This window comes from Furipterus horrens, unplaced genomic scaffold (genome assembly GCF_987537825.1).
Source record: "Furipterus horrens unplaced genomic scaffold, mFurHor1.1.pri manual_scaffold_11, whole genome shotgun sequence".
In the NCBI taxonomy this organism is placed as follows: Eukaryota; Metazoa; Chordata; class Mammalia; order Chiroptera; family Furipteridae; genus Furipterus; species Furipterus horrens.
Window position 1 is genome coordinate 76,787,720 of NW_028327181.1, and position 27,395 is coordinate 76,815,114.

Here is a 27,395-nt window from a genome sequence, read left to right on the forward strand (position 1 = left end):
GCACTAACCAACTAGCTACCGGGTCAGGGCTAGATTCAAGGTTTAAGAATAAATTTTTCCCAGGTAATTATTGAAGCTACACATGCATGCAGAAATGTTAGAAATGAAAAGTATACATAGGCATAACATATCTTAGGGTCCCCTTCAGAAAGTATTCAGAGAGCATTTCTTTAGGTGGTGCAAAATGTATTTGTTGGATGGCTTCAGTGAAATTGCATCATCATAGACCTCTTACTCAGGAGTTAAAGAGGAGATAGGTTATTGCCTTAGTTACTATTACAAAAGAAAGAGAGCTTGCTAATATGGTGACAGCGTCATTATTGGCGATGTCTTAAACTGGCAGAGCCAGTCAAGGAAAAAAAATCCTTGCTCCTCCACTGTCTTGAGTTTCATGTTAGTACAGTAAATGACCACAGGAGCACTCTGGAATAATTATTTATGCTTTTCAGTGTCATTTGAAAGTTTTCACTACCAATTTTAACTAATTTTTAATAGTTGAGTGTTTTAAGTATTTACTTTCAAATATAATCTTATATATCAGGACTCATTCACTCAGCTCAATTTGATTTTAACTGGTGGCCATTTGGTGTGTGGCCATGTATGCTCAGCACATTTTTATAGTCTGGACTGTGGCATTGGGAATCTGTGTTATAAAGTAATTACTTCCCTCATACAGAACGGGAAAATGATAGAGGAAATTGCTACTCCTAAATAATTTGGTGGTGTGCTCGTTTGGCAGCCCATATACAAAATAATTTGGTGGAATTGGAACTCTGAAATGCAAATTTTCTGCAATGGCTCCAGATCTTGAATTATGTATGGAGCTGGATTCTGTCTGAGATCAAAATAATCTGATCAGGTTATCTGACTGGTATTAGTATTAGTTTGATCTGCAAGTTGGATCTTTTCATGAGGATGTTCTCATTTAAAAATTTAGACCTGATAGGACTGAATTAAGTCCAGACTCAGTGTTTCCCCTCCTCTAGAATTTGAAATACTAGTATCAGTACCAGGCCAGCATTCAACCTGGCTTCACCTCGCCTTGTAGCAATAGGAAGCAATCAAGCAGGGGCATCCTGGTGTTTGGTGTGTGGATAAGGAAGTTTGATAAAGGAGCTTAAAAGATCCCCAGACACATCAGTCTCTGATCTGTACATCACCCTTTGTTTGACCATCCAGCACTGACTTTTTCTCCAAAAGTTAACTGCTTTCCTAGCCAATGTGTTCAAATTGCTTATCTTTTATGGATGACTTTAAAGTGACCTTGGCCTTGAGAGCTTCCTGCTGAATACTGAAAGCAAATGAAATCTGAAGTAAAACCATTTACAGGAATGACGAGCATAGTTGGCCCTGCTCTGTGGGGGCAAGTAGAGAAGTAGTTAGTTGACCCTTTAACAACACAGGGGTTGGGGCACTGACACCGTTCCCCACACTGCTGGAATCCACATATAACCTGACTCCCAAAATCTTAATAGCCTGCTGTTGGCCAGAAGCCTTACCAATAACAAACAGCCCATTAATACATATTTTGTATGTAATATATATTACATACTGTATTCTTAAAGAGAAAAAGTTATTTTTAAAATCCACATATACGTGGACTTTTGTGATTCAAGCACATTGTTCAAGGGTCAGCTGTAGTCAGGCTTTTTTTCTTTGGGCCAGTTAGGCGGCAGAACTCCGAGGTAAGATTAAAACATTAAGTTACAATATATGCTCAATTCCTTAATTGATCCTATCCATATACAAATACAGGTACAGATTTGCGTCTGCCTCTCTGGAAATTGGTTTTCCCAGCCAAGTGCAGAAATTCTCTAGTTATTTTAAATAAATTGTTAAAATATTCAACAGCAGGTGTGGGTCTGCACTGTGACGTTGCTTTGCACGGTGGTAATAGTACCAAAGCCACTGTTTACCCCATATGGATTTTTCAGTCATAGTTGACTTTGACCAATCTTGCCCTGTTTAGTTTGCATAGCGTGGGGTCAAGTTGGGCAACTCTGGGGCCTGGCTCAGGGAAAGTCAGAGCACAGACTCTTTGGTCTTCCTCCACCTCTCTCCATGTGAACTGAACTAGGTTTTGTTTCCTTGGCCGAAATAGCATCTGGAAGGAAGTTACAAATACTGTGCAACCTACCTCCAGTCTGCAGTTAAAGTTAGACTGGAAAAGAACAAACTTTAAGACTATCATTGGTATTTTTCTGTACTCAAAAAGGAAAGTAAGAGTTGCTATCCAGCTGATTTTGAAAACACACCTCTTTGGCAAGGTCCCATACTCTACTCAGGAGACAGCTTTGTGCACTGATTCTGTTTCTCAGTTAATTCAGGCAGGTGTGAACTTTGAAAGAATCTCTGGACAGAATAAGAACTCAAATCAGGTGTTAAGGTCCCATGTATTCCCCAGAATCCCTACATGCTCCATGATGAAGTCAAACCTAGAGGCAAGGAGGATCACTGACCTCTGTGTGAGAAGAAGGGAAGAGTGAAAGAGGGTTCCTGTTCTGGGTACACTGATAAAATGCCAAGTCAGAGGTCTTTGGGTCCTTATTCACTTCCCAGATGAGTCAATAAGAAAACAAGGCTTAACCACTTAGATAATCAAGCACATGAGTTTTGCTAGAGAATTTCTGCACTTGGCTGGGAAAACCGATTTCCAGAGAGGCAGACGCAAATCTGTACCTGTATTTGTATACGGATAGGATCAATTAAGGAAACGAACTTCTGGCTGGAGTAGACCTAAAACTACTAATTTAGTCTGAGCATCTAAAGCTGTTGCTATAGGTCAGAGCCTACTGGATGTGGTGTAGGAGATGTGAGTGGTGGGGCTGTTCTTTTGCCTGAAAGACGCTTGTTTTTCCAGCTATTTGCCAAATAAATGTAGAGCAGCAAGGCCTGGTGTAACCTGGGGTTGTCAAAGGGACTAGGGCATCCTGAAGAAGACAGGGGTCTTTGGAAGGTACCTGCCTGACAGCCAGCTGTTTTGACTAGCTGCTGTTTAGCTTTCCCTACTAAGGTAGGGAGTCGTCCATGGACGCCAGGTCTTGCAGACACCGTCTCTAGATCACTATAGCACTCCTCCCACCCACTTCATTGGTGAGATCTGTGCGGGGCAGATGTTGAAACATTGGGTCTATTTCCATCTCACATGAATTAAAATGTATGGAAGATTGGCTTGAATGAAGCCTAGGACTGCGGAAAAAAGTCAAGACAAAGCAAGCAAACCTTCTACCTCCACCCAAGCAGGTCACGCTAAAGTTTGGTCCTTAGTTAATGATTGAAGCCTGCTCATCTCCTCGCCTACCCTAGAATCTCTTCTCACTTCCTGTCTTAGGTGTAACAGCTCTTTCACAGGCCTTACTTGAGTCTTCATATCTTCCTGCCAGAAAAATCCTTGAGCTGAACACCAATGCCACCTGCCAGCAGCAAAAGAGGTCAGCCCCACAGCTGTGCTGACCAACTTGGCCCAAAGCCTCAGCTAATCATCAGTGTGATCCTAGACACAACTGTACATCTCTCCATACGGGGACATGGCAGAGGCGGTGGCAAAAATACTTTCTCAGAGGAGAGGTAACACTAGCAAAGGGGGTGAGGGAGGATTTTTCTTGTGAAAAATGTTTATATCTGTTAAGCTAAAAAAAAAAAAGTTACAAAACAAGATAAAAGTTACAGTCTAAGAGTATACTAAACAGACCAAAATACACAGTTTTAGAAGGGATACAAAAACATTACTCTGAATTTTACTTGTCAGTTTACTCTTATAACTTACGTTTTTTATCAGTATGAATTAGTTTTTCAAACTTAATTTTTAGTTTTTTTCTTCCCTTTAAGAATCTTGGTTTTATCTGGCTGACAAATATTACTTAATTCCTAATTAGGGAAGAGCTTGTTTATAAGACCAACCCTTTCCAACTAGAGATGGGGGTGAAAGCCATTGTAAACTGAAACAAATTTAAGAAATAATGTTATTCCTGGAATTCTATTCCACTCCTTAGACAGACTCGCAGCAGCATCGAAGCACTAGGCTGAGCCAGGTCACACAGTGATACAGGGGAATTCAAGATCACAGCATTAAGAATCACAGCTTCTGGTGGTAAACCTTGTCCAGTAATCTCAGCCTGCCAGTGAGCTTTCTTCATTCAGGCATTTGCTACCTCAGGATGGGCATGTGTTAGTTCCAGAAACCCCCCAGTACTTTGCCCCATTCAGCACTTCAAAGGCTTGAATTGTCAAATTTTTTGAAGGGAAAGCAGATTCTGGTCACCTCAGCTGGGGCTTTCTGATGCCTCAAAATCTGGAGTCTAGTTTCCTGTTTCTCAAGATCTCTGGCCCTATGCTGTTAAACAGAAGCACCTGGCATGTGTTGGTCCTGTTGATTTCTCAGGTTTTCACCACCACAGTTATCAGTGTGACCACATTCCAATGCTCTGCAACCCTTTCGCAGGTGAGGCCACCAGAGAAGTAACAGTACAGCCAAGATAATGCAATTTGTTGCAGGTGGACAGGTAATATGGAGCTGGGCCAGGTGATACTACCTCCACCTAGCCTAGCCCAATGAAAAAGGCCAAATGGATCCTCAATCTTCTGAGAGGATTGAGCTGTTAAACCTTGTAAAGAGGTACATAACACCTGCTCGAAAGGTTTATTAATACAGTATTTAAGACTGCTTTGTCGACCATTCCAGCCAAGATGGAAGCCTAGACCAACACGCTCTGTCTCCCTCCACAACTAAGAAGAAATACAACTACCGCAAAACCAGAAATAACCAGAAGTTCCAGAAAATAAAGCTACATGGAAGTCCAACGTATGAAGTTATAAACAAGTGGTGCTCGTCTGATGGGTAGGAGGGGCGAAGCAGGGGTGGAGAGGTCAAGCTGTGCTGGCGTGGCAACAGCGGCAGGACTGCGGTAAGCACAGACACCCGTATTTAAGGGGAGGCGAGAAGCACCTGGGGAGCACCCCCGGCTGCAGATCAGACCCATCAGCTTGCGATTCCAATGCCAGGGAAGGCAGACTCTCATTGCCTTGGACTGTGAGGCCTGGAGGGGGTGGGGATGGAGGAGGAGGCTCCCAGTCTCAGCGTGGAGTGAACGGCAGGAATTCATCTTGGACCCCCGCCCCAACACAAAACACCACAGCGTGGTGAGAAGGGTCGCCCGGTTGTGACGTGTGCACGGGGCTCTGCCCCCTATAGCATAGGAGGTATGACAGCTCCACCCAGGAAGCAAAGGTAAAACACAAAACTGTCAGGATGGCACAGATCATGATAGAGATCCTGGTCATGAAGTTGACCAGCCAGCAAATATCTAATCTAACAAAGCAGCAGGTAGGAAATCTTTCTGAGACACAGTTCAGAGCTTTGGTTATATGAATGCTTACAGACTTGACAGCAGATCTTAAACAAGACAGGGAAGGAAATGAAGGCTAGTCCTGCTGAAATGAACAAAAACACATACAAAACTAGTGGTGAGGGAGAGAAAACCAGGGATCAAATCAACAAATCGGAACATAGGGAAGGAACAAACAGTCAACCAGTGCAGAAAGAGGAAATCAGAAGTGAGGAAAATGAGGAGAGGCTCAGAAACCTATGGTACAGCTATAAGTGGGCCAACATCCAAATCATAGGATTGCCAGAAGGTGAAGAACTAGAAATTGAAAAATTATGTGAAAAAATAACAAAGCAGAACTTCCCTAACTTGGAAAAGGAAATAGACTTACAGGCCAAGGAAGCACAGAGAGTTCCAAAAAAACTGGACCCAGGGAGAACCACACCAAGACACATTATAATCAAAATGTCAAAAATTAAGGATAAAGAGAATCTTAAAAGCAGCAAGAGAAGAGAATTACATACAAAGGGGTCCCAATAAGACTCCAGCTGATTTCTAAAAAGAAAGTCTGCAGGCAAGCAGGGACTGGCAAGAAATATTCAAAGTCATGAAAAGCAAAAACCTACAGCCACGATTACTCTATCCAGCGAAGCTGTCATTCAGAATAGAAGGGCAGAGAAAGTGCTTCCAGGACAAAGTAAAACTGAAGGAGTTCATTAGATCCAAACCACTGCTATATGACATGTTAAAGGGACTTGTTTAGGAGAAAGAGGATCAAAACTATGAACATTAAAATGAAAACTGTATCACAACAACCAACAACAGAAGCTAGGGAACCAAAACAAAGGCAAACTAAGTAGGCAACGAGAGTGGAAAAAGAATTATAGGTAAGGGGAACATTTTGGGGGGAGGTCAGCGGGGAGGGGAAAGGTGGAAAGGAAGGGAGATGGTACAGAAATTAAGAAGCATAGTAGGAGGGAGTGGAGTAGACAGGAAGATGTTGAGAAGAACTATATGTACAACCAATGGCCATGGACTAAGGGGGAGGACAAATGGAGGGAGGGGGGGTCACTGGGTGGAGGGGAACAAAGGGAAAAGAAATTGGTACAACTGTAACAGCATAGTCAATAAAGCATATATTTTTTAAAAAACTGTTTTGTCTTAGGTTACTCATTGTCAACCTCCCCACTTCCCCTGCCTTAGCCACACAATGGCCAGCCCTCACGAGGCTTATTTACTGTTTAAATTCAAGATAGGGAAAAATTGCACTTGAGAACGTATCATCCATTTTATTTTATTTTGTCATGTGTTCACAACTCTTCTCTCTCTCCTCTCCCTTCCCTGGCAGGTCACAGATAAATTAAAAATAAAATCTACAAGGAAAATAATTTATAAAAGCACTTCCCAGGCCCCTACTGCTCAGTTAATGTGTTGTCCACTACCACCCCCACACCAAATGGGGAGAATCAGCACTTCCCCAACTCAACTCACTCTGTTATTCCAGACAGGGATGGGGGGGCAGCAGTAGCAAACAGTTAAAAATAAAGACACTGGTCCTGGAACCACATGGCCACCTTGGCACTTCCCTTCTCTGCCTCCCCCAGGCAGTCCTCCAGGAGCCCTTGGTGAGGTGGGGGTGCTGAGAAGCTGCCTGTAGCCAAGAGCCTGGGCTGGGGCAAAGTGCTCTCAACCACCATTACATGCACTTCTCATTCTCCTAGGAAGACACCCAAAAAAAGAAAGCAGACAGAGACCTTGGGACGGAGGAGAAAATCCCAAATGTTCACACAGTTACACGGAGTCTTTATGGCAAAGAGAACATTTAGCAGCTTTGAATATTGGGGTATCTCCTTTTTACTCAACACAAGCATTCTAGACCCTATAAGTGAAACAGGGCTCAAGCCCTTAAAGAAAAAAAAAAAAAAAAAGCACAGGAAACTAAGAGGACTATTTGTTGTTGCTGGGTTTTGTAGTTTGTCTTTTCCAGTGACAAGCCCAGTTAGTGGGAGGCCTGAGGGGGTCACTCCCCAGTGTTGTGCTGAATACTGCCTGGCTTCTCCACAGCATCCCCCTGCCTCAAAGCAGGCCCCAGAAGACTGCAGGCCCATCACTGGGGGGCACTGTCAGCACCCCAGCTGCAGAAGAGCTCTGGGCAACCGGTGAGGGGAACAGCATTTGCATGCAGGCTCTGATGGAATTGTGGGAGCCTCAGCTCAGGGGTGACTGGGCACCAAAGGAGATGGAGTGGCAGGGCAGTGAGTGACATGCTTGGTGTTGGGGCTGCTGCAACACAGGGCCTTGTGATCCTTTCCTGTTCACTCCACCCTTTAACCCTAACCCTCCAAGCTAGTATTGGGTCCCAGTGGCTCCGGCATTGCAACATTCAAGGAGATATCTAAGCTCCCCTTTAGGGATGCCAAAGTGTGGGAGCAGAGAGAGTTCACAAAGCCCCTCCCAGAGCCCACCCTGTCTGTTCCACCCCTTCCCTGGGGTGAAGTGGGGTTTACTCACACCAATGACCCAGTCCCACCTAAAACCTGCCGCCTGGAATCCTGGTCAAGTTCAATCTTAACCTGCACTTTTTTCTTCAAGCTTTGATTTTTTTGGTTTCTTTCCTTCCTTTCTTCCTGGAATGAGACTTTTTACTACTTGCCTCTCACAAGTCCCTTCCTTCCCTTTTGTCAGTCTCCCATCAAATGCCATCGCCACCCCACCCCTTCCCTCAAATGAAAGGGGGATGAGTGAAGACCCTGTCCACCCAGTCTGGCTACTTCCACTCTCCCCAGTGGGGGAAGCTGGGCCAGACAGCGCCTGTGCCCGCCTCTTCCACTGACCGACAGTCGTCCCATCTGAGAAGATCTATTGGTAAGAAGGCATTCAAGTCCCCCTGCTGTAGGTCCAGGTCCAGGCCCAGCCCTTCTCCAGTTTCTATCTTGGTGAGTGTCAACCCCCCTTCCGCCCCAGGCTCACTTTCTCCGGTCCTTTGGCTTCCTCTCCTGTCGCCGGGCCTGCTGGTCAGCCAGGGTGCGGGGAATGAGGAGGACACTGCCATCCCCGGCGTACTGGAGAGCGTACTGACTGGGTGAGTAAGGTCGCCCATTCTCATCTCGTAGCCGCCCAAACACCTCCTGGTACAGGCTCTGGACCTTCTGCTTCATCTGCCGCAGGGACCGGAGGAACTCCACCTTCTCCCGCAGTAGCCGGGCTTTATCACGCTGCAGGTCCTCCACATCCCGCTCCAGGTTCAGGATGGTGTCCAGCTTGCGCTTGCGGCAGTTCTGTGCTGCCATCTTGTTCTTGCCCCGGCGCCGGATGTCCCGGATGAGGCTCAGCTGGGCTTCGCTGAGCTGGTATTTGGAGAGCAGCTCGTTGAATTCCTCCACAGGCAGGTTGATGATTTTGTCATTGGTGAAGGGGATCTTCATGGCTCGGGCTCGATGCTCATCCCGGCTCATCTGCTTGTCTAGGAAGTCAGCCTGCTTCTCCTTGCTGCCTTTCTTGAGAGTGCTGGGTGGTGGCAGGTCAGCCGAGTCGAGGGCACTGGGCGCCATGTTGTACGTGTGGTTGTGGCCCACATGCTCCAAGTAGGGCAGGCAGGAGAGCTGAGACGGATCCTGGTAGCTCATGCGGCAGAACTTGGAATACTCAGGCTGGTAGCCCACAGCGCCCTCTGCCTCTTCTAGATCCAGAGTTTCAGAGTCAGAGCTGTAGCCAACAGCACCTTCCTCAGAAAAGGAGGAAGAGGCTGAGGAAGAAGCAGAGGAGGAGGAGGAGGAAGAGGAGGAGGAAGAGCTGCCTTCAGAGCTGCTAAGGGAAGAAGGGCTATGGCTGGAGTCCAAGGAGAGGCCTGAGTCAGAGTCAAATTCCTCTTCAAGCTGGGAGGCTTGCACGGAGTTAAAGCCTTCTTCAATGGCCAGGTCCATCAGGCTGATCTCATCCAGCATGGCTTCATCTAACAGACCCCCAAGTGGGTCAGGCAGCTCAGGGCCTGCGGTGTCATTGGCTGTGCCATTGAGCTGGGGCGGAAAGAAAAGACCCGCCAGGTTGGTAGAGCCAAAGCTGGAGTTGAGGCTGGTGGAATTGCTGGGGACCAGAGGGAGCAAAGTGGAGCTGCTGGCCACAGGCAAGCTCTCCACCTCGGGGCTGAAGATCGAGAAGTCCTGGCTGCAGCCTCCCAGAGACGCCTGATGCAGGCTGACATTCTGATTGATGGGAGTGTTGGGGGCAAGGCTATAGTTGGTGCTCAGTGGGTCTCCAGGAGGGGCACTGTACAGGATCTCACTGGTTGATGTGTTCACTTCCATGGCCTGGGAGGGAAGAAGAGTGTCACCTTTCACTCAGAGCAGACTCCCTCCCCAGGTGGGGCTGAGGGCTTACACTAGCAGGCACCCAGCATGGGCACAACTGGATGGATATAAAGACAAGAACCTGAAAGTCAGAGCCCTCAGTATCAGCTCCTGGCCCTGGTTGGTCCACTAGGCCTGGCAAAGATGGGTTCCTCCCCATGTACTCCACCCCAATGCAGGACTGACCAGCTCATGTTTGGCCATACTGTTCCCCATCTTGGAAGGAGACTTAAGAAAACATCTAACACTGACTATCTCTTCACTGCAAAATCAGCTCCATAAAAAGATCAAGCCTTGGAATGAGAAAACCTAGCTGCATTTGCTCTGTGACCATGGGTGTATCTCTTAGCCTCTCTGAGCTTCCATTTCCTCGCCTTTAAAATAACAAAGGGCTGACTAGATGATTGCAAGGCCCAGTGAGAGGATGACTGGCTGTAAAGCACTGCATGATTGTCAGCCTTCATTAATCCTAAACCTTGGAAGCGCCCCCCCCACCCCCCACCCCCGCCAAGAGGAGGAGAAAAGGAAGACAGTGTGCCTCGGAGGCAGGCCCACTCTAAAAGGCTCAAGCCCTGGGGTTTTAACCCCCACTCCCCGCTCCTGACTCTAACCCCTACTACCCCAGGGAGACACCTAGACAGTTACCTCTCAGTGTTCCCACTTTCCTATGGATCAGATAGAGATGTTAGGCTTTCTCTTTTCAGAGGGGGAAAAGCAGCTGAGTGCTAACACACCCCACAAAAAGTCAAATAGGTTTGTGCCCTGTTCTGACAGTCTTACCTGCATTTCCATGATGGACATGAGATCTTGCCACTGCTGTTCCAAATCAAATGGTGACTCTGTCCCCGTCAGGAGAGGAGACAAGAGGTTGTTTTGAAGACCTGGGGACTCACTCTCATTAGGCACTGCTTCTGTTAAGCTGGAGATGTCTGCTGGAAACTAGGGCAAAACACAGAGACTTTAACAGAGAAAAAGGGAAAGACCAGCCTTCTGCTCTCCTCCAAAAGACTACCACCTGCGGCTCTGTTTCTCCCTTCCTCTGATTTCAGCCCCAGCAGCCAGGACAAGGCCAGTACCAAGAGCTGGCCCCTCAGGCACCCACAGAGGAGCACTGGGCAGACTGCCCTGCTGGCTTGGGGGGCTCTTCCTGGAGTCCTGCTCACCTCAGCATTCTCCCCAAAGGGGCAGGTGGCCTCCAATGGCCTAAGGCACTCTTCCAGGGACAGGGCTGTCTGGTCCTCCCCACCAGGCACCTGTGGCAACAGCAACTGTAAGTCTGACTCATCTGGGCTTTGGCTGCCTGCAGGCTTGAAGCCTCTTCCTCAGCTTTCCCAAGGGGATGCTGAAGGACCACCTACGTGGTTGCAGGCCTACACTCTCCCCCCATTCCGGGCAAATGACTATCCCTAAGTCCCAAACTCCAGAGGAGAGGAAGAGTCCTGACGCAAGTAGGAATCTGCTAGGTGCTTTGCCTCCTCCGTGCTGTTTGTTACCAAGGCCTGGCCCCTCTGCCTCTGTTCTGCTCATCCACTCCTCCTTTCTCAGCCCACTCACTGTGACTGAGAGACCTCAACCCAAAATAAACATTCAGGTCCATCCCACGGACACAACTGCCTTCTCCAGGAAGTTTCCAGGACTGAGCAGAGGTGAGAGTACCTGGGCAGGGAAGCTTTCCCCAGTTTCTCCATCCACTAGCAGGTTTCGTGCCAGAACTTCTGCGCCCTCGCCTGGCCAGGTGTCCTCCTGCTCCGTTCCATCTTGCAGTTCCTTATCCACATCCTGCTCTTTCTGGCGATGACTATAGTCAAAAATTTCACGCCCAGCCCCCAAGTCAATATCCTGTCGCCAAAGGATGTCAATCAGATCTATGTCCTGAAAGACAGATCACCATGACTTTAGCCCATGGGTCCAGAGGCCCCTCCCTCCCTGCCCTGCCTCTCAGAGGTCCTTCCGAGCATCACTCCAAATATTTCCCTCCAGTCTCTGCTCCCTGCCACTCTGTGCCAGCAAGGCTTCATCTATCCATTTCTAGATACCAGCCTTCAAAAAAAACCAGGAGCTAGCAAAAACCACTAGCATGACCATCACCGTATAGGTCTGTGGGATTAGGATCTGAACCAGAAACAGAGGCCGGCCAAAAGGCAGGGCCGCCTCACCTAAGGAGGAAGGGGCAAGTTGAGACATTTCTCGTTTGGGGAACAGGAATCCCTTGAAACATGGTTTGTAGGAAGCTGGCCACAGCAAGCAAGGGCGAATTGTCATGCAGAATTGCTTCGGGGTGGCCAGGCTTGCATCAGCCTATGGTGCCATTCATTTGCATAAAGGGGTGGGGTGGGCTGGAGAGGAAAATCCCTGCATCTACAACCACCTGATGCAACCAATGACAACGACAGGCGGTCTCCAGCCCTTCCTAGTCATTCCCCCTTCCCCGGCTGAGGCAGGAGTAAGGCTGAACACCAATAACTTAAAACCAAGGCTCACCTCAAGATCCATCCCTGTCAGAACCCCTACGCTCAGCTGATCCTAGCAGGCTGCCGATCCCCAGGAGAGCCTCAAGCAGTCAGCTGATCCTCACTGGGCACCCCACCCCTGCCAAGGCCTGCTCCACGGTGCCCCCTTACACCAGAGCTCTCACTCCCTTACCACACCCCAGAACTCACTGACTCCCATCAGTCACTCCGCTCAAGGACACGGCCCCATCACTTGGCCACAATTGCTGCCTCGGGTACCGAACACCTCCCTTCTGCCCTACCCTGGTGGCTCCTGATCAGTTCCTGTAGCAACTGCCACCCCCATTGCCACCAGCATAGAACCCCAATAAATAAGAGCTATTTGGGCTTTTCTACACATGCTGCACCCCTATGGCTAAAGAAACCCTACACTGTTGCCTTCTGTTCAAAGGTTAAAAAGACGACAGTTTTCAGAAAACAATATTCTTAGACCCACCTCCCCTAGCCCTGATAAGGTATCCTTTTCCCACCATTACCCTCCCTGGTCCTAAGACCTCCCACCACGTGTACCTCTCCCTTTGGTCTCCCCACACACACCAACCTGAACAGAAGCCCTGGACCCAGGAACAGAGGGGGGCTGGGCCACCCGGTGACCAGCCAGCAAAGAGTTAAGGGGCCTGCTCCCTTTGGCAGGGCCCCCACCACTGTGCGAGCTGCGGTCCAGGCGGGTCATGGTCTCCAAGATGAGCCCCGGGGCAGCCGGTGCGGGGAAGCCGGACAGGGGGCTGCAAGGAGCTCTTGGCTTGCAGGGAGCACACCAGGCTGGAAGGGTGGCCCCGAGCTAGCTCCGAGGGGCCTGAGGAGGTGCCCCGCCCGCACTGCTGCCTGGGCGGCCCAGCCCAGCCCTCTTCCTCCATCCTTGAGTAGCCCCCTCCCACCTCACAACCCCAGTTCCACTCAGGCACCCAGCAGCCCCCACCCTGAGCTCACCGCAGAGGCTGCAGTGAGATGGGACTCCCACCCCATGCTCCGTGCTCAGGCTGCAGAGGAAAGCAAGCTGCCTCCTGGGCCTATCCTCCCACTCCTCCCTCTCTCCCCCTCCCCACGCCCCCCAAACTTGTTACCTAGGCTGCAGCAAGGAGCCAATCCCCTCCCCCTCCCACCCCGCAGGTCACTGCTGAGGCTGCAGAGAACCAATCCCCTCCCCCAGGTCAGCAGCTGGGCTGCGGAAAGAGCCAATCCCCTCCCACTGTCGTTACCTAGGATGCGACGAGAGCCAATCTCCTCCCCCAAGTCTCCGCTGGAGATGCGGAAAGAGCCAATCCCCTCCCACCGCCTGTTACCTAGCTGCAGCTTGCAGCCAATCTCTGCACCAGGTCCGCAGGAGAAGCTGCCGCAAGGAACCAGCCCATCTCTGAGCCGCCTCCGTCTCCTCAAGGAGACGCACCCAGAGGCGGGCAGCCCCACCCAGCCCAGTCAGCCAGCGGGGGTGGCGCAGTGAGAGCGCCCTGGGGGGAAGGGGTGCCACTCTCCCTTCAGTCGCATCCTGCTCACCCAGCCCCCTCAGGACTGGGTAGACACTCCTCCTGAAGCTTCTGCGGGAATTTAAGTTGTCCCCTGGAAGTGGAAGGAGTTTGTTTCCCCCAACCTCACGAGGGCTGTGGCCAGTTGTCCTCAAGCCCGAGGATCACAAGCCAGCTGGACAGGAGCCCAGTGCACCCAGACCCAATCTGCGCCAGGGTCTTTGTCACCCTATAACAGGCCAGACCAGAGGAGGGGAAAATGCCACTTGCACATGTGCAGCGCCGTCACAGTGCTGAACAGGCCTAGCCCCAGGCAAGAGGAAGATGTGAGCCCGAAGGCCAGCCCTGAAGTAGACAGGTGTTCTGAAACTGGCCACGACCAGCCCCTGCTCTCTCTACCCTGCATCTCTGCCCCATGCCTAGCCCACGTCTCTAAAGAGCAGGAGAGAAGCCCCTGACAAAATGAGGATCCCAGTCCTGACTCTCACCCTCACTGGAGCTCTCCTTGAGCCTAAGGTCAGGTCAGGGACAGTATGTTCTCCTTGGTCACAGTCTGCTCCTTGCCTGCAAAGAGCTGTACACAGGCCACCCTCACTCTGGGCAGAGTGCCAGCCTCGAGGGGAATCCTATCCCTGACAAGGGCCTGGGCTATGGCTGTCCATCGCACAGCCTGGCAGCACGGGAGCACTGCCACCCGGGGATAATACCAGCTTCAGCAATGCCTGTCACATGCTCTAGACCTGGGTATTTTTATCCATGAGTTGCTGAGGAAATGTTGTTCTAGACACATAATAATCTTCCCTTCCCCCATACCCAGCCTGGGCCTCTAATACTGACCCACCACCAGCCGCCAAAGGGAGCAGTGAAGGCCTGGTGTCAGGGAAAACAACCTTCATGAAGGCCAAAAAATGGAGGAAAGCAGGGTCAAAGTCCCACCCATCCACATTGTATCCAAAACACCCCATCCCAAGAGAGCTCCCAGGAGGAAGAGGAACGGAGCTACCCCTACAGGGTTCCCAAGAGCAAGCCCAGTGACACCCACCCTTTGGGGAGCAGGAGGACAAGAGGCTGGGAGGCATACTGGGAGTCCATTGAAGGGAAAAGGCAGAAGAAGCAGAAGAGGTTCAAGTTCCCAGTGGCACTGTAAGAATCTAAGAAAAGATGCACTTCTGTGTTCAGATAATTCTAGCCTCTTTCAATGCAGATCCAGTACGAGCCAGCTGGGCAGTAGAACCCTGGCAATACTGACATTTGGGGCCAGATCAGTCTGTCATTTGAGGACTGTCCTATGCTGTTTAGGAAGTTTAGCAGCATTCCTGGCTTCTCCCCATTACTGCCAATAGCAGTTCTTCTAGTTGTGACAACAAAAACTGTCTCTAGATACTGCCACATGTCCCCTGGGGAGCAAAGTCCCCCCCAGTTTAGGACCTCCAATCCAGAGGAAGCCATATGCTTTGACAGTCACTAACATTCGGAGAATTGAGCTCAAGTGCAGAACAGAAGGCAAAACCTGGTCTGACTGGTGGACAGAAAAAGGCAAGTTCACCATCTGTGACATTTTTTACAACCCCTCTCCCCACTCCCAACACTCAGCTCTGGAAAACCCAACCCAGTGCAATCCAATCTTCTCTTTCCCTAATGGCCAGGAGACTGCACTAGGCTTTTTTTTTAAAACGCTCCTTGAGGCTAAGCGGCAAGTCAGGACCAAACCCAGAGCTCAAAGCCATCGATTATCACCATGTTGGTGGGGTAAGGGCAGCAGCAGCCATTCACAACATTAAAGGCAACTGCATCACTGGGCCCAGAACAGCACGTCAGCCACATGTTAGGAGCTAAAGATCTCTGACAGCTCAAAGCAAATTGACAGGCAGCAGAACACAGCTCCTCTTCTAGCTCCCAGGCCTCACCTTCCTACTGCCTGCAGTGGGCCTTTAGCAAAGATGGGAGCCTTGATCCTCACTGGACCGAGAACAACTACGTAAATCTACCACTGGCCCAGGCCCAGGACAGTACTTATCAGGACTTTAAAACAACACGAGACTAACCACAAAGGAGGGGAACTTCAGGATATGTATGTGTGTTTTGACGTTGGGGGAGGTAGAAGGCAAGAGTCCACAAAGTATTTGTGTCTTAGCAACAGATACACACCGCATCAAAGCCCATCACAACATGACTCCCTCCCCCACCGCGGGGCCTCCAGAAGTCATGTTGAAATCCAAGCAGTAAACACACTGGCATGTTCTAGGAACCTCCCACTGCCCTGACAGTACATTTAGAGGTGGGTCAATGGTTCAACACAGGAAATGCTCCCAGCCCCCAATCCTAGTCAGACAATTCAGCTCATTTCTATGCAAGAACAATGTCTGAGACACCGCCCCCCCCCCCCAACAGAACCTCTCTGGTTCTTTACAGGGGGGTTTAGTACTATGACCACCACAGTTATCCCCCATGCCCAACCAGTCCCTCCCTCCGACCCCTCCATGTGGCCACTAACCTCTTTGGTTAAGTCTCCACTGACTGGAGGGGCTACAGCCCCCAAATCTTCCAAATCTTCACTGAATCCCTGCTCCGTTTCGCTTTCTCGCACCCCGTTGTCTGGGCCTGTCACATCTTGGAGGCCACTGGAACTCTCGAGGGCAAGGCCTGAGCTGGGCTGGCTGCCAGAGACAGAACCCTCCGGATCCCGGTGCACCAGCCAGGCGTTTACCTCAGTGGTAGGCACCTGGAACCTGTCCAAGGCCCTCACCTGACTGAGGAGCCGCCGGGCAGTGAAGTAATTGTCCAGGTCTATGCTCTTGGGGTGGATACCATAGCCATCCAAGGTATTCCTCAGGTTGTGGAACTGGGTCTGAGTATAGGCAGAACTGGGCCCCAGGATGATCTCCCGGAGCGGGGGGAGCTGTGAGGTCAGGTAAGTATCCACGTCCACCCGCACCCCAATCAAACTCAGCAGAATGGTGAACTGGAGGAGTCCTTCCGTTAAGTATTTCTTCAGAGAAAGCATTGCTGAAGGACCACAATGTTTATGCTTTTTGGTTTTTAAATCTTCCAAAAGACAAATCAAGGCCACTGCTCTGCTGCTCCAGCCAGCAAGTTACCCCACTCAGGGCCGAACCCTGTACCCAACCCTGGCAGAACACGGGGGCTGAGCTCCCTGATGGCCTCAGAGGAAAACACACCCCATGGAGCCAAGGCCACACTCCAGACCACATTCACTTTTCCCTTCTCGACACCTCACGTCTGAAAGTACAACTGCTCCTAACCCAGTCCAGGCCCACAAGGCCCACGTGCCTTACTTTCTCCACAGTCCACATACAGTCACTTCCCCACTCACACTAGTTGTCCTCTCTGTAGATTCCACTGCAGGCTGTTCTCGGGAACAGCTGATGGGTTGTTGGTTGTTTTTTTTTCCTTTTCTCTCCTAAGGTTCTTTGGCTGGAGCTACAGGCCTTTTGTCTTGGGTCAGAGTGTCCCGCCTCCTCCACACTTACCAGGGGGGTTTCCAGAGAAACCTGAAATGGGAATCACAAGAGCAACAGGATAAGATTCCATAATTTTCACACCATGATCAAGGCAGAAGGTAGGAAACACATAAAGCCACATTTACAAGAGTAACAAGAAAAAAAAAGTCAACTATTATACTCCCTGACACAAAAAAACCTTTTATAGACAGAACAACTATGAAAGGAAGTATTACTCACAAAGGATCAAAGGATCCCTGTTTCTGTAGATTAAATTTGCAATTACCTAAAACGTAGCTTGTTGTGGACAAGCAGACGATGCCCTGGGAATCCAAAATATTTTAGATGTTGTCAGTTACCAACCCTCCCCCCTACCCCACACACCACTACCCAGCTTCTATTTTTAGCATGAGAAGTCCATTTCCTATCTTAAAGGAAAGTTGGTGCCCATCCCTCAGGAGAAAACTACCTACCAGTTTTGTCCCTTCCCAGTTCTATAGGGCAGGAAGAGATTATTAAAGGATCAGTGTAAAAGAACATGTTCCATTCAGGCCACCACTTCACAGAAAAGGATAATACCTTTTGTTTTCTCAACTTTGAAATCTGATTTCCCTTTCCCATCACTCTCGTATTAATAAAGAATTTTTAAAAAGCAGGAAGGGGGATTCTTAAAGAGGAATATGGGAGGGGGAGTTGAGCCAGGATTTTTTGGTCCAGAATTTGCATAGGCAGGTTTTATTTTCATTCACATGACCTCTGAGCCAAAAGAGAAGGATATGGCAAAGTTCTCAACCACCATAGCCAAGTGGGGAGAGAGTAAATCTGCCTTTCAGTTTCTGGTCTCTACTTCTGAGCTTCTATTAACCTTTTAAACCAAAACATAGCTCTCTTCACTGTTGTGACCCACCTACCAACTTCATCCTAAGGAGTCAAAGGAATATATACCCCTACCTACCTACACATACACACACACGCACACGCGCGCACACACACACACTTACTTGGTTAAACACAATTGCGACCCAGTTTCAACTTACACTGCCCGTCCGTTCTCACGCAATTTATTACTATCAAAAGACAATTAAATTCAAGAAACCGGACAAAGTCCCTTAAAGATCAAGTTAAGGCCGGGGGCCTCTGGTCTAAGCCTGGTCCCACCCTGCCCCGGATACCCGAGTCCAGCTGAGCCCAAGTCGCCATGCCCGCTCTCGGGTCCTCGGCTTCTAGCCTTCTGGGGCAGCAACGAGCAAGTGCTACTTTTCTGGCCTTGACCCACCCTTACAGCCAAACCCCATCCCGCCCGGCGCTATGGCCCCACCCCACGCCCAAGCCCGGGACTAACACCACGCCTTCTTGTGCTCTCAGCCCTCCCCAGGCCAATCCACCCAGGAGCAGGCAGTCTCCTCGGGCGCGCGGCCCCTCCCCGACAAGCCCAGGGCCAGGCCCCGACACGAACCCGCTCGGCCGCCCTCTCCCGCCTCCTATCCCTCAGCTCCACCCCGCCGCCCTTCAGCCCCTAACCCTCGCCCCGCACGCTGCGCGCCTCCCATCGGGGAAAGGACTATGTCGGATACCCGCTGCTGAGCGTGGCGTCCACCGCTGCTGCCACGGCAGATCCACAAACCGAGTCCCGGCCTTGCCGCCACCGGCCGGCCTAGAGCTCCCGAACCTCCGCTTCCCTCCCCGCCCCCTCCTCCCACCTCACTCGGAAGCCCACCCTCTGCGGTCACACATTCCTCCAATCAAGGAGCTGAGACTGTGGCTGTTTCCGGATGTCACTTTGATTGGCAGCAGGAAGAGCCCAATGGCTGAGTGTGCCTCCTCCTTCACCTGATTTCCCAAGACGTGCATGACCCACGGCCCAATGGGCGTGTAGGCCCGCCTCACGCCCAATAAGTGGGGCGAAGGTCTATCGCCCTCGGTATCCTGGTCCCCTCTGCCCTGCGCCGGCCGCAGGAGGTATTACAAGCTGGGTGCGGAGCGAAGTGTGCAGGCTGGAAGCTTCCAGTGTTTTCTTCGGCTGGGGAATAAAGGCCTACGGCCGAGGATGGGAGGTGTATCACCGCCAGATTGTGGGATTCCCCCTTGGAGGGTTCCCACGGTGACTTGCAGAAGTCCAGTGAGACCCGGGGGCGGGTCAAGGCAGAGTACAGAGCATGTGTTTCGCGTGGTGGCGACGGTCGTGTCGCCATCTTGGGTGCTGGCAGAGGAAACCGCTGTTCTAGCTTCAGCTACGTGTGGGCCTGGCAGAACGCCAGTCTTCAGTCTGGGCTGGATGTATCGGTGTCTAAAGCATGAGTTACAACGGGAACGGGTTGCCACAGCAATGGTGGGACTCTGCGGATGTGAGGGACGTGTTGTAATTAACGATTTAATGATAAAAACACCAGGAAGAGCTCCGCCTTCCCTCAGCCAGGTCTCCCCCGCCCAACCTCCCACGGAGTTTAGTCTTACCTTTCAGGAATTTGCCTCAGTTTATAGTGTTCTCCAATCTCGTCTAGCCATCATCTTTGTGATTTTCAAACATTTGTTTATCCCCAGCATCACTTGGAGAACTTGTTAAACAGGCAAATTCTGAGGCCCCAGTCTACAGAGATTCTAATTCCCTTACTCTGGGTTGGCGGCCTAATAACCTACCTGCTTATTAAGTGACTTGGGCAATTTTAATGCAGCTGTTCCGAAGACCACATTTAGGCATTTGCTGAGTTGGAGTTTCTAGTGCGTTGTTCCCAGCTGTGGGACAAAAGAGGCGTCAATTCAAATTTTTGACTCAGAAAGCTCCTAGTAATCTATTGGTCCTTGTACAACTAAGGAGGAGCCAGCTGATAACTTGTAAAATGAGAGCATTGAGTCTATCATGTATTCAGAGAGTTGAGAGCTTACTTTGGACTGTTTCACAGATTATAAAGCACTCCTTTTTAAGTATGTTTTATTAATTATGTTGTTACAGAAGTACCATTTTTTTCCCCTTTGCTCCCCTCCACTCAGTACCCTGCTTCCCTCCAGCAATCCACCCCCCCCTTAGTTCATGTCCATGGGTTGTGCATATAAGTTCTTTGGCTTCACCCTTTCCTATATTATTCTTAACTTCCCCCTGTCTCTTTCATACCAACCAATTATGTTTCTTAATCCCTGCACCATTTCCCCATTTCTCCCCCTCCTCCCTCCCAGCTGATAACCCTCCAAATGATCCCCACACCTATGATTCTGTTCCTATTCTGGTTTGTGCAGTTGGATTTTTCTTTTTCTTTTTTTTTTTTAAGATTCAGTTGTTGATAGTTGTGAGCTTGTTGTCATTTTAATGTTCATAGTTTTGATCTTTTTCTTAAATATGTCCATTTAACATTTCATATAATAATGGCTTGGTGATGATGAACTCCTTTAGCTTTGACCTTGTCTGGGAAGCACTTTATCTGCTTTCCATTCTAAATGATAGCTTTGCTGGATAGAATAATCTTGGTTATAGGTCCTTGCTTTTCATCACATTGAATACTTCTTGCCAGTCCCTTCTTGCCTGCAAAGTTTCTGAGAAATCAGCTGATAGTCTTATAGGCACCCCTTTGTAGGTAACTCTACTTTTCTCGTGCTTCTTTTAAGATTCTCTCTTTATCTTGAAACTTTGTCATTTTAATGATGATGTGTCTTGGTGTGGTCCTCTTTGGGTCTAGCTTGTTTGGGACTCTCTGTGCTTCCTGGACTTGTACATCTATTTCTTTTGCCAAATTTGGAAAGTTTTCCTTCATTATTTTTTCACATGAGCTTTCAATTTCTTGCTCTTCCTCTTCTCCTTCTGGGACCCCAATGATTCAGATGTTGGCATGTTTAAAGTTGTCCCAGAGGTTCCTAAGCCTCTTCTCGTTGTTTTCAATTCTTGTTTCCTCATTCTGTACTGGTTGACTGTTTTTTTCTTCTTTATGTTCCAAATCATTGATTTGAACCCGGTTTCCTTCCCTTCACCATTGGTTTTGTGTGGATTTTTCTTCCTTTCATTTGGCATAGCCTTCACTTCTTCCCTTATGCATTTGCTGCACTTAAGCGTATCTGTCAAGCCTGTGAGCGTCTTTATCAACAGTGTTTTGAATTCTGCATCTGTTAGGTTGACTATCTCCTCATCACTTAGTTCTCCCACTGGAACCTTGATCCATTCCCCCCTTTGGGCCATACTTCTCTGTCTCCTCAACTTGACAGGCTCTGTGTTTGTTTGCCTCTGTGTCTTAGGCAGAGCTTTCGCACCTGCTATGTTGTAAGGGGCAGAGCCTTAGATATTCATTAGTATGGGCAACCCGTTTCACCACATTGTGCTGCTCTATGTTGGGGAGGGGTCTGAGAGGGAATAATGCCACTTACTCAGCACTTGCCCCTTTTCCAGGCACTTCTCCCACTTCTGTTTGGCCCTGGCGCCTCTCTAGCTGTTGCCCTGGCCGTCGTCCGCAGGGTAGGTGGGCCTGCGGATATTCTGGAACTGTAGGGGCCCTTTAAATAAGCGACTCCACTGAGAGACCAGCAGTTTCTTTCTCACCCCAACCCCCACTGGTTTGCTCAGTCAGAAGCAATGAGACTTTATTTTCCCTGGTGCTGGAACTGTGAGCTGTGCGATCTGGTCTGGTGCTGGGAGCGCTCCCCAGGTGTCCCTCCCAACTTTTTAAAACGTGTGACTGCTCTTCCCACTGGCCTGCTGCTGCCACAGCTGCTGCTGCCACCACACCGCGTCCTCGCCGCTCCTCCTACCTGTCTGGATATTTCTTCTTTATATCTTTATTTGTTCGACTTCCATGCAGCTCGATTTTCTGGAACTTCCGGTTGTCTCTATTTTTGAGGTAGTTGTATTCCTTCTTAGTTGTGGAGGGAGACACGTAGCGTGTCTGCCTAGGCCTCCATCTTGGCCGGAAGTCTCAAAAGCACTTTCACCACATAGAAATACTATATACACCATCATCCTTTCATTGTTTCCTCAGAAAACTCCCCAGCATTTAAAACACTGATTCAAAGAGTACATGTTTTATTTATTCCCTTTTCTACTTGTCTCCAGTAAATGCTAGAATATAAACTCTATGAGGACTAGAATTTTGTCCATTAACCTTTGAGTCTTCAAAACCTAGAACGGTGCCTGGAACTTAGTAGACACTCAATAAATACTGAGTACTTGAAGGAGAGCTCAAATAGGCAGTTCTGTGATTTCTGTTAAAAACGGAAATTAATACTTGAAGGAGTTGGGTTTTGAAGGATATGGCATGTTACCTAGGAAATGAGAGACCAGTCTCTGAACTAATGAAGGTAAATACTATTGGATACAAAAAGGGGAGAAATGAGATGTGATCAATAACTCTAGGAACATACTAAGGGGAATTGATAATGAAATATTTTAAAACCATAGAACTGAAAGTTGTCAAGGCTGAAGTTACAGAGCTTAAATACATGACTGTTTTGAGGAGGTAGGTATGATTATTTGTTTGACACAGCAAACACAGAACAATTTTAAATCCTGACAGTTAAAAAAGAAAAACTGGGTAGTTCTTTATGGGGAGTCAGAAAACCTTAGCTCCAACTAAACTGAGTTTTGGAAAAGTCCATTCGTGTTTTCAAAGTTTTTTTTCAGCTGTATAGTAGGGTACCAGGTGGCCTAGGATAGGAAATGGAAGTCCTGTAGTGGATATATGACTAATGTGAAGTCAAGGAAGATAAATATTCACCGAAATGAAATGGCATCTATAGGTGGGAAGACCACACTGGGGAGAGAACATGTGATACTGTCACATAACTTTGAAAGCCTAAATTCATTTGGTCACTTTTTAATTACTCAGTTTCTTTTTTTTGTAAATAGAAATTTTTTATTGTATTTTTTTCCATTACCAGTTACCCCCCTTATACCCTCTCCCACCTCCACCCACCCCCTCTCCCCAATGACTCAGTTTTTTGAGTCCTCTCCTTTCCTTCCCCCTTTTTTCTGGGGTCCTGGGTGTAGAGGGAGTAGCAGACACTGAGAGAAAAGGAGGGGCTCTATGTTAATTCTTAGCGAGGGGTGGAGAGGTCTTTGTTTTTGTCTACTATCCAGTGCAGGTTATTTTGCCTCCCAACTTCAAGTCGTCGGCAGCCGTCCGTCTCGAGAGACGATGGTGTAGCTTCTTACGAGTCTATCTGCACCGCCGAGAATGGCTGTGCAGTCCAACTCGGGAGTGACACGGTATCTGTCTCCTCCCGTGTTGAATCGACATCTTACGATGACGCTGGAGTGTCCTCTCCAGTGAAGCTGAAGCTACAGAGCCTGGGCAGGGTGATATGGAGGGTCTGCTGTTGCCCATGCAGCAGACCCCCCCTCTCTTCGCAGCTGAAGGGTCCAAGGGAAAGACGGAGTCAATACAGCTTGGCTTCAGGTGCGCCGCAGGAGTTGCCGGTGTTGACTACAACGTCAAACCGCCTTAGGGACTCCGGCTCCGGATTTTCTGTCGGGGTTTACTCCCTTAGCCTTTCCCCTGAAGAGGTATGCCGCAAGGCAGCGGAGGTTTTTTGGAGTCAGAGTTTTCCTTCTCTGATGTGCCCTGACTGGAAGATCGAACCAGCGACACTTAGCTCGCAGGCCGACGCTCAATCCACTGAGCCAAACCAGCCAACTTCAAGTACTGTGTTTAAAAGTGTATAATAATTATTTCAGTGTACAGGGAGAGAGATATATCACGAACAGTATTATTGACTTAAAGAACTATTTTTGGTAGTTAGAAAAAGTTTACTGCTTAGCAGTTACACAAAAGGGAAAGACAGAGAATTGCTGGCCCACTGCAAGGGCTGAGGAGAATACTGTATAGCTACAGAGACAATGTTAATGAGCAGCAGACTGTTGGGCCTGGCAGGGTGTGGGCACCCAAGACATTTAATACTCCAGGGTAGGGGTAGAGATAGAAAGAGTGTCTTCCACTCTGTCTAGACTTCCATATCAAGTTTGAGCAGTGCACACCTTCTTCCCAGAACCCACTGATTAACTTTGCAAAATCAGGGGTGCGTCCTTCTCCCAGGAAGCTACCCGCCTCCTTTCCCCTCAACACCCCTACCCCTTTTACTGGGACAGCTGTTAACAGAACATTTACCCAAGAAGCAAAAGAAAGATCCTATGCTGATGTGTTGTCATCAGTCCTGGGATCTCCATTAAACCAGACCAAAAAGACCACATGAAAAAGTGAGCACATGCACTTTCTCCCTAAGGGAGAGGCTGAGAGCCTTCAGTAGAACTAGGCCTTGCCGCTGCAGCTCCAGGTTGACCAAGAGAGACTAGAAGAAACCAGGAAGAGGGTTAGTTCTAATGCACAGGCATTTGGGGCCATAAACAGAGACAGCTAACCGTGAAATCCCCACTCATCCTGGTTATATCTGTCGACTCAGCTTCCTCTGTAGGAAAAGCTGTTGTGCCACCAGCAGGCACATCCATTTTCCAGTCATCCTGCAAAGATTATGACTGCCAGGAAACCCTTGGAGAAGGGGATGTAGGAAGGTGGACTGGCTAGGACTTGGATTTGTTCTGGAATGGCAGGAATTGCTTTTTCCCCTAAGGAGAAATGCAACCTTTCTGCTATTCTGGTTGCCCATTATTTTTTTCCTTTCCAACTTCCATCCAGAGGAATGGATTAGGTGCCTGCCTGAGATTTCCTTACACCCTCAGATTCTAGGATTACATCCTGTCAATACTAAATGTTAGCACGTCTTGCAAGGAAACTGGTTTGCCATCTAATCCAGACATCTGGCACCTTTTTTATATGGTAAACATCATTAGCAAGCTAGTTACCATTAAACCATCAAAACAGGTAAAGCTCTTCTACAAGCCAGCCTCTCTGTGCAACCGCTACCACACCTGTCTCAGAAGATTGCTTCTCAACCCTGACTACACATTAGAGTCACCAGCAGGGGGGTGGGGGTGGGGGCTTGTAAAAAATATTAATGTCCAGGTCCCATCCCTGCCCAGTTAAGTCAGTCTCTCAGAGCAGCCCTGGGCATCCGGATTCTGAAAAAGCTCCTCTGCTGACTCTTCTGTGCAGCCGAAGAATCACTAGCTTGGAGCAAGAATCCAAGTTGAGCAGAAAAGGACAACAGGAGCAATGCAAGAGCAACACACTGGAATCACCACCTGAAAAAGATTGTACTGTTTCTCAACCCCAAAATGGTCTCTTCCTAGACCTAGCCTATGAAAACGCCTCATTGTTCATTCTTGTCTTGGTATAACATTTTGTGAAACTGAGTTCAGCTGTCCTGTGTGTCTTCACCACATTGTCCCAAACTACGTTGGGAAATTTTCATTGTTCAGCTCTCAGTGTGGCACGTCACAATCAGGGAGGCGCTACTGTGAGATGGGAAGGGTAGGTGTTTTGGACTCAGATCTGGGTTCAAAAATCTGGCTCTGCCATTTACTAGTTGGGGCCTTCTGAGTTAAGTGGAAATAACAATACACATATTGAAAATTTAAAAATCAGGTCCCATGGCCCTGACCAGTGTGACTCAGTTGGTTGCTCCATAAACCAAAAGGTTGCAGGTTTGGTCCCCTCTGAGGGCATGTTCAGGAAGCAACCAATCGATGTTTCTCTCACATCAATAGTTCTCTCTTTCACTCTATCTCCCTTCGTCTCTGGAATCAATGGATATACCCACGGGTCAGGATTAAGAAATAAATTTTAAAAAATAAAATTAAAATTAGATCCTATCTATAAAGCCACTCGTGCAGAGCTGAGAGTAAGGTCCCTTTCTTGCCCGACTCTCTCTGACCACACTACACTTTATTCTCCCAGAGAAAGCCAAATATATGGAAGATATCAGAGCTGTCCTTGCGGTGGCCACCTGAAAACCCACCCTGCAGAGAGAGCATAGAAGCTTTCATTTTCCCTCCTGAGGCTACCACAAGCACACACACCTCCCCCTCTTGACATTATAGCAGGAAGGATAGAGAGAGACTGTTACCCAAGGGAGCTGTTTCTTCTTGTCACACGAGAACAGATGCCAAAATCCTAGGACAGACAGCGTGGAAATGTGGCAGCAGGAGGGTGAGTCAGAGGAAACAGGATGGTCTCACCTCCAAGATATACTAAGGTCCAGAGGAGAACCTATTTGAATCACTTGCCTCTAGAAATTCTGAAGGGCGGTGTGTGTGTGTGTGTGTGTGCGTGTGTGTGTGCGTGTGTGTGTGCATGTGTGTGCACGCATGTGTGTTTTCAGGACCAATTCTGAGTCCAGCTACTCCACAGACACTGGTTAGAGATGTGCACGTGCCACCGTCCTCCTCCTGCCCCCCAACACACACACTCCGCAGGCAGCAGAAAGCAGGGAAACATAAAGGCTGCATTCTTTTTGAACCCAGCTCTGGCTTCCTCATTTGGGGGGTGGTTGCAGGGGGAGGCTCTTCAGCTGCTTCTCTTCTGCTGCACTTCAGCGCTTCTCAGGTGCTGCCAGGCTTACACTGTAAAGTCCTCAAGGTGATGCTCCGTGGAAGACACTGTTCCAGCACTATGCATATTGAGCTTATATATTTTTGTGTGTGTGTATAAAGAAGAATGTTTAATATAGTGTTAATTTTTTCCCTTTTTTTACTGTTGTTCTATTACAGATGTCCCATTTTTCCCCATTGCGCCCCCCTGCCCCGCCCACCTCCCCTCTCTCCCACAGTCAATCCCCACCCTGTTGTCCATGTCCTTGGATCATTGATACTAGTACCTGACATTTTTACATAAAATCTCATTAAAGAGGCACCCTGGGTTGGGGTCCTGAGAAAGGAAAGGAGTCCTGTTGAGGGAGTTTAGGGTGGAGCCATTAATGAGGAAAATCTCTTCCTCTTGAAAATCTCTTGAAAAATTCAACCTGAGGGCTCTGAATTGATGTTCACCACAGCACTTAAGATGTAAAGAGATCCTGGTGATTAAAACAAGAGCAGCTGAGTGATACAGGTGGTGGTGATAAGGATTCTGTGGTCCTTAAGCTTCCTTCCTTGGCCTTCTCTTTAGGCCAGCCCCTTGCCCCTCTCCAGTACCTTCTTAACCCACTCCTGTAACTGACTCCTCTCCCACCTTTCCCCATAGAGCCAGCCACACCAACTCCCTAAGTCCCCGGTCTTCCTAGGTCTTCCTCCCTCCCTCCCTTCTTCTGCAAACTCACTCTCGCACTGTGGGCACCATACGCCACACAGAAGCTGGGAAATGCCTCTGGAGGCTTTTCTCTGTGTATGAACTAAAAATGGACTAACTCACAGAAGTACTAAGGGATCAAAATAATCAAGTCAGTATTTTTTATAACACACCAAGCTGGCAGACCACTGACACAACTT

The 27,395-nt window shown here is 48.8% G+C and overlaps 1 protein-coding gene across 7 annotated transcripts; it reads right to left on the reverse strand.

Moving 5' to 3' along the window:
• Positions 1–6,598: 6,598 nt before the first annotated feature.
• NFE2L1 (NFE2 like bZIP transcription factor 1) lies at positions 6,599–18,789 on the reverse strand. Of its 7 annotated transcripts, none has more exons than XM_090290625.1 (6): positions 18,679–18,789; positions 16,138–17,155; positions 11,327–11,542; positions 10,834–10,923; positions 10,451–10,609; positions 6,599–9,631 (listed from the first exon to the last, which is right to left on the reverse strand). In XM_090290625.1, the coding sequence occupies exons 2-6, from the start codon at positions 16,645–16,647 to the stop codon at positions 8,291–8,293; spliced, it is 2,316 nt and encodes a 771-aa protein (XP_090146751.1). In that variant the 5' UTR covers positions 16,648–17,155; positions 18,679–18,789; the 3' UTR covers positions 6,599–8,290. The 7 variants fall into 7 exon arrangements, with proteins under 7 accessions (XP_090146751.1, XP_090146754.1, XP_090146750.1 ...); XM_090290628.1 differs by lacking the exon at positions 18,679–18,789 and adding an exon at positions 18,277–18,370 and having other exon boundaries at positions 11,327–11,509; XM_090290624.1 differs by lacking the exon at positions 18,679–18,789 and adding an exon at positions 18,277–18,370.
• Between the last annotated feature and the right edge of the window lie 8,606 nt (positions 18,790–27,395).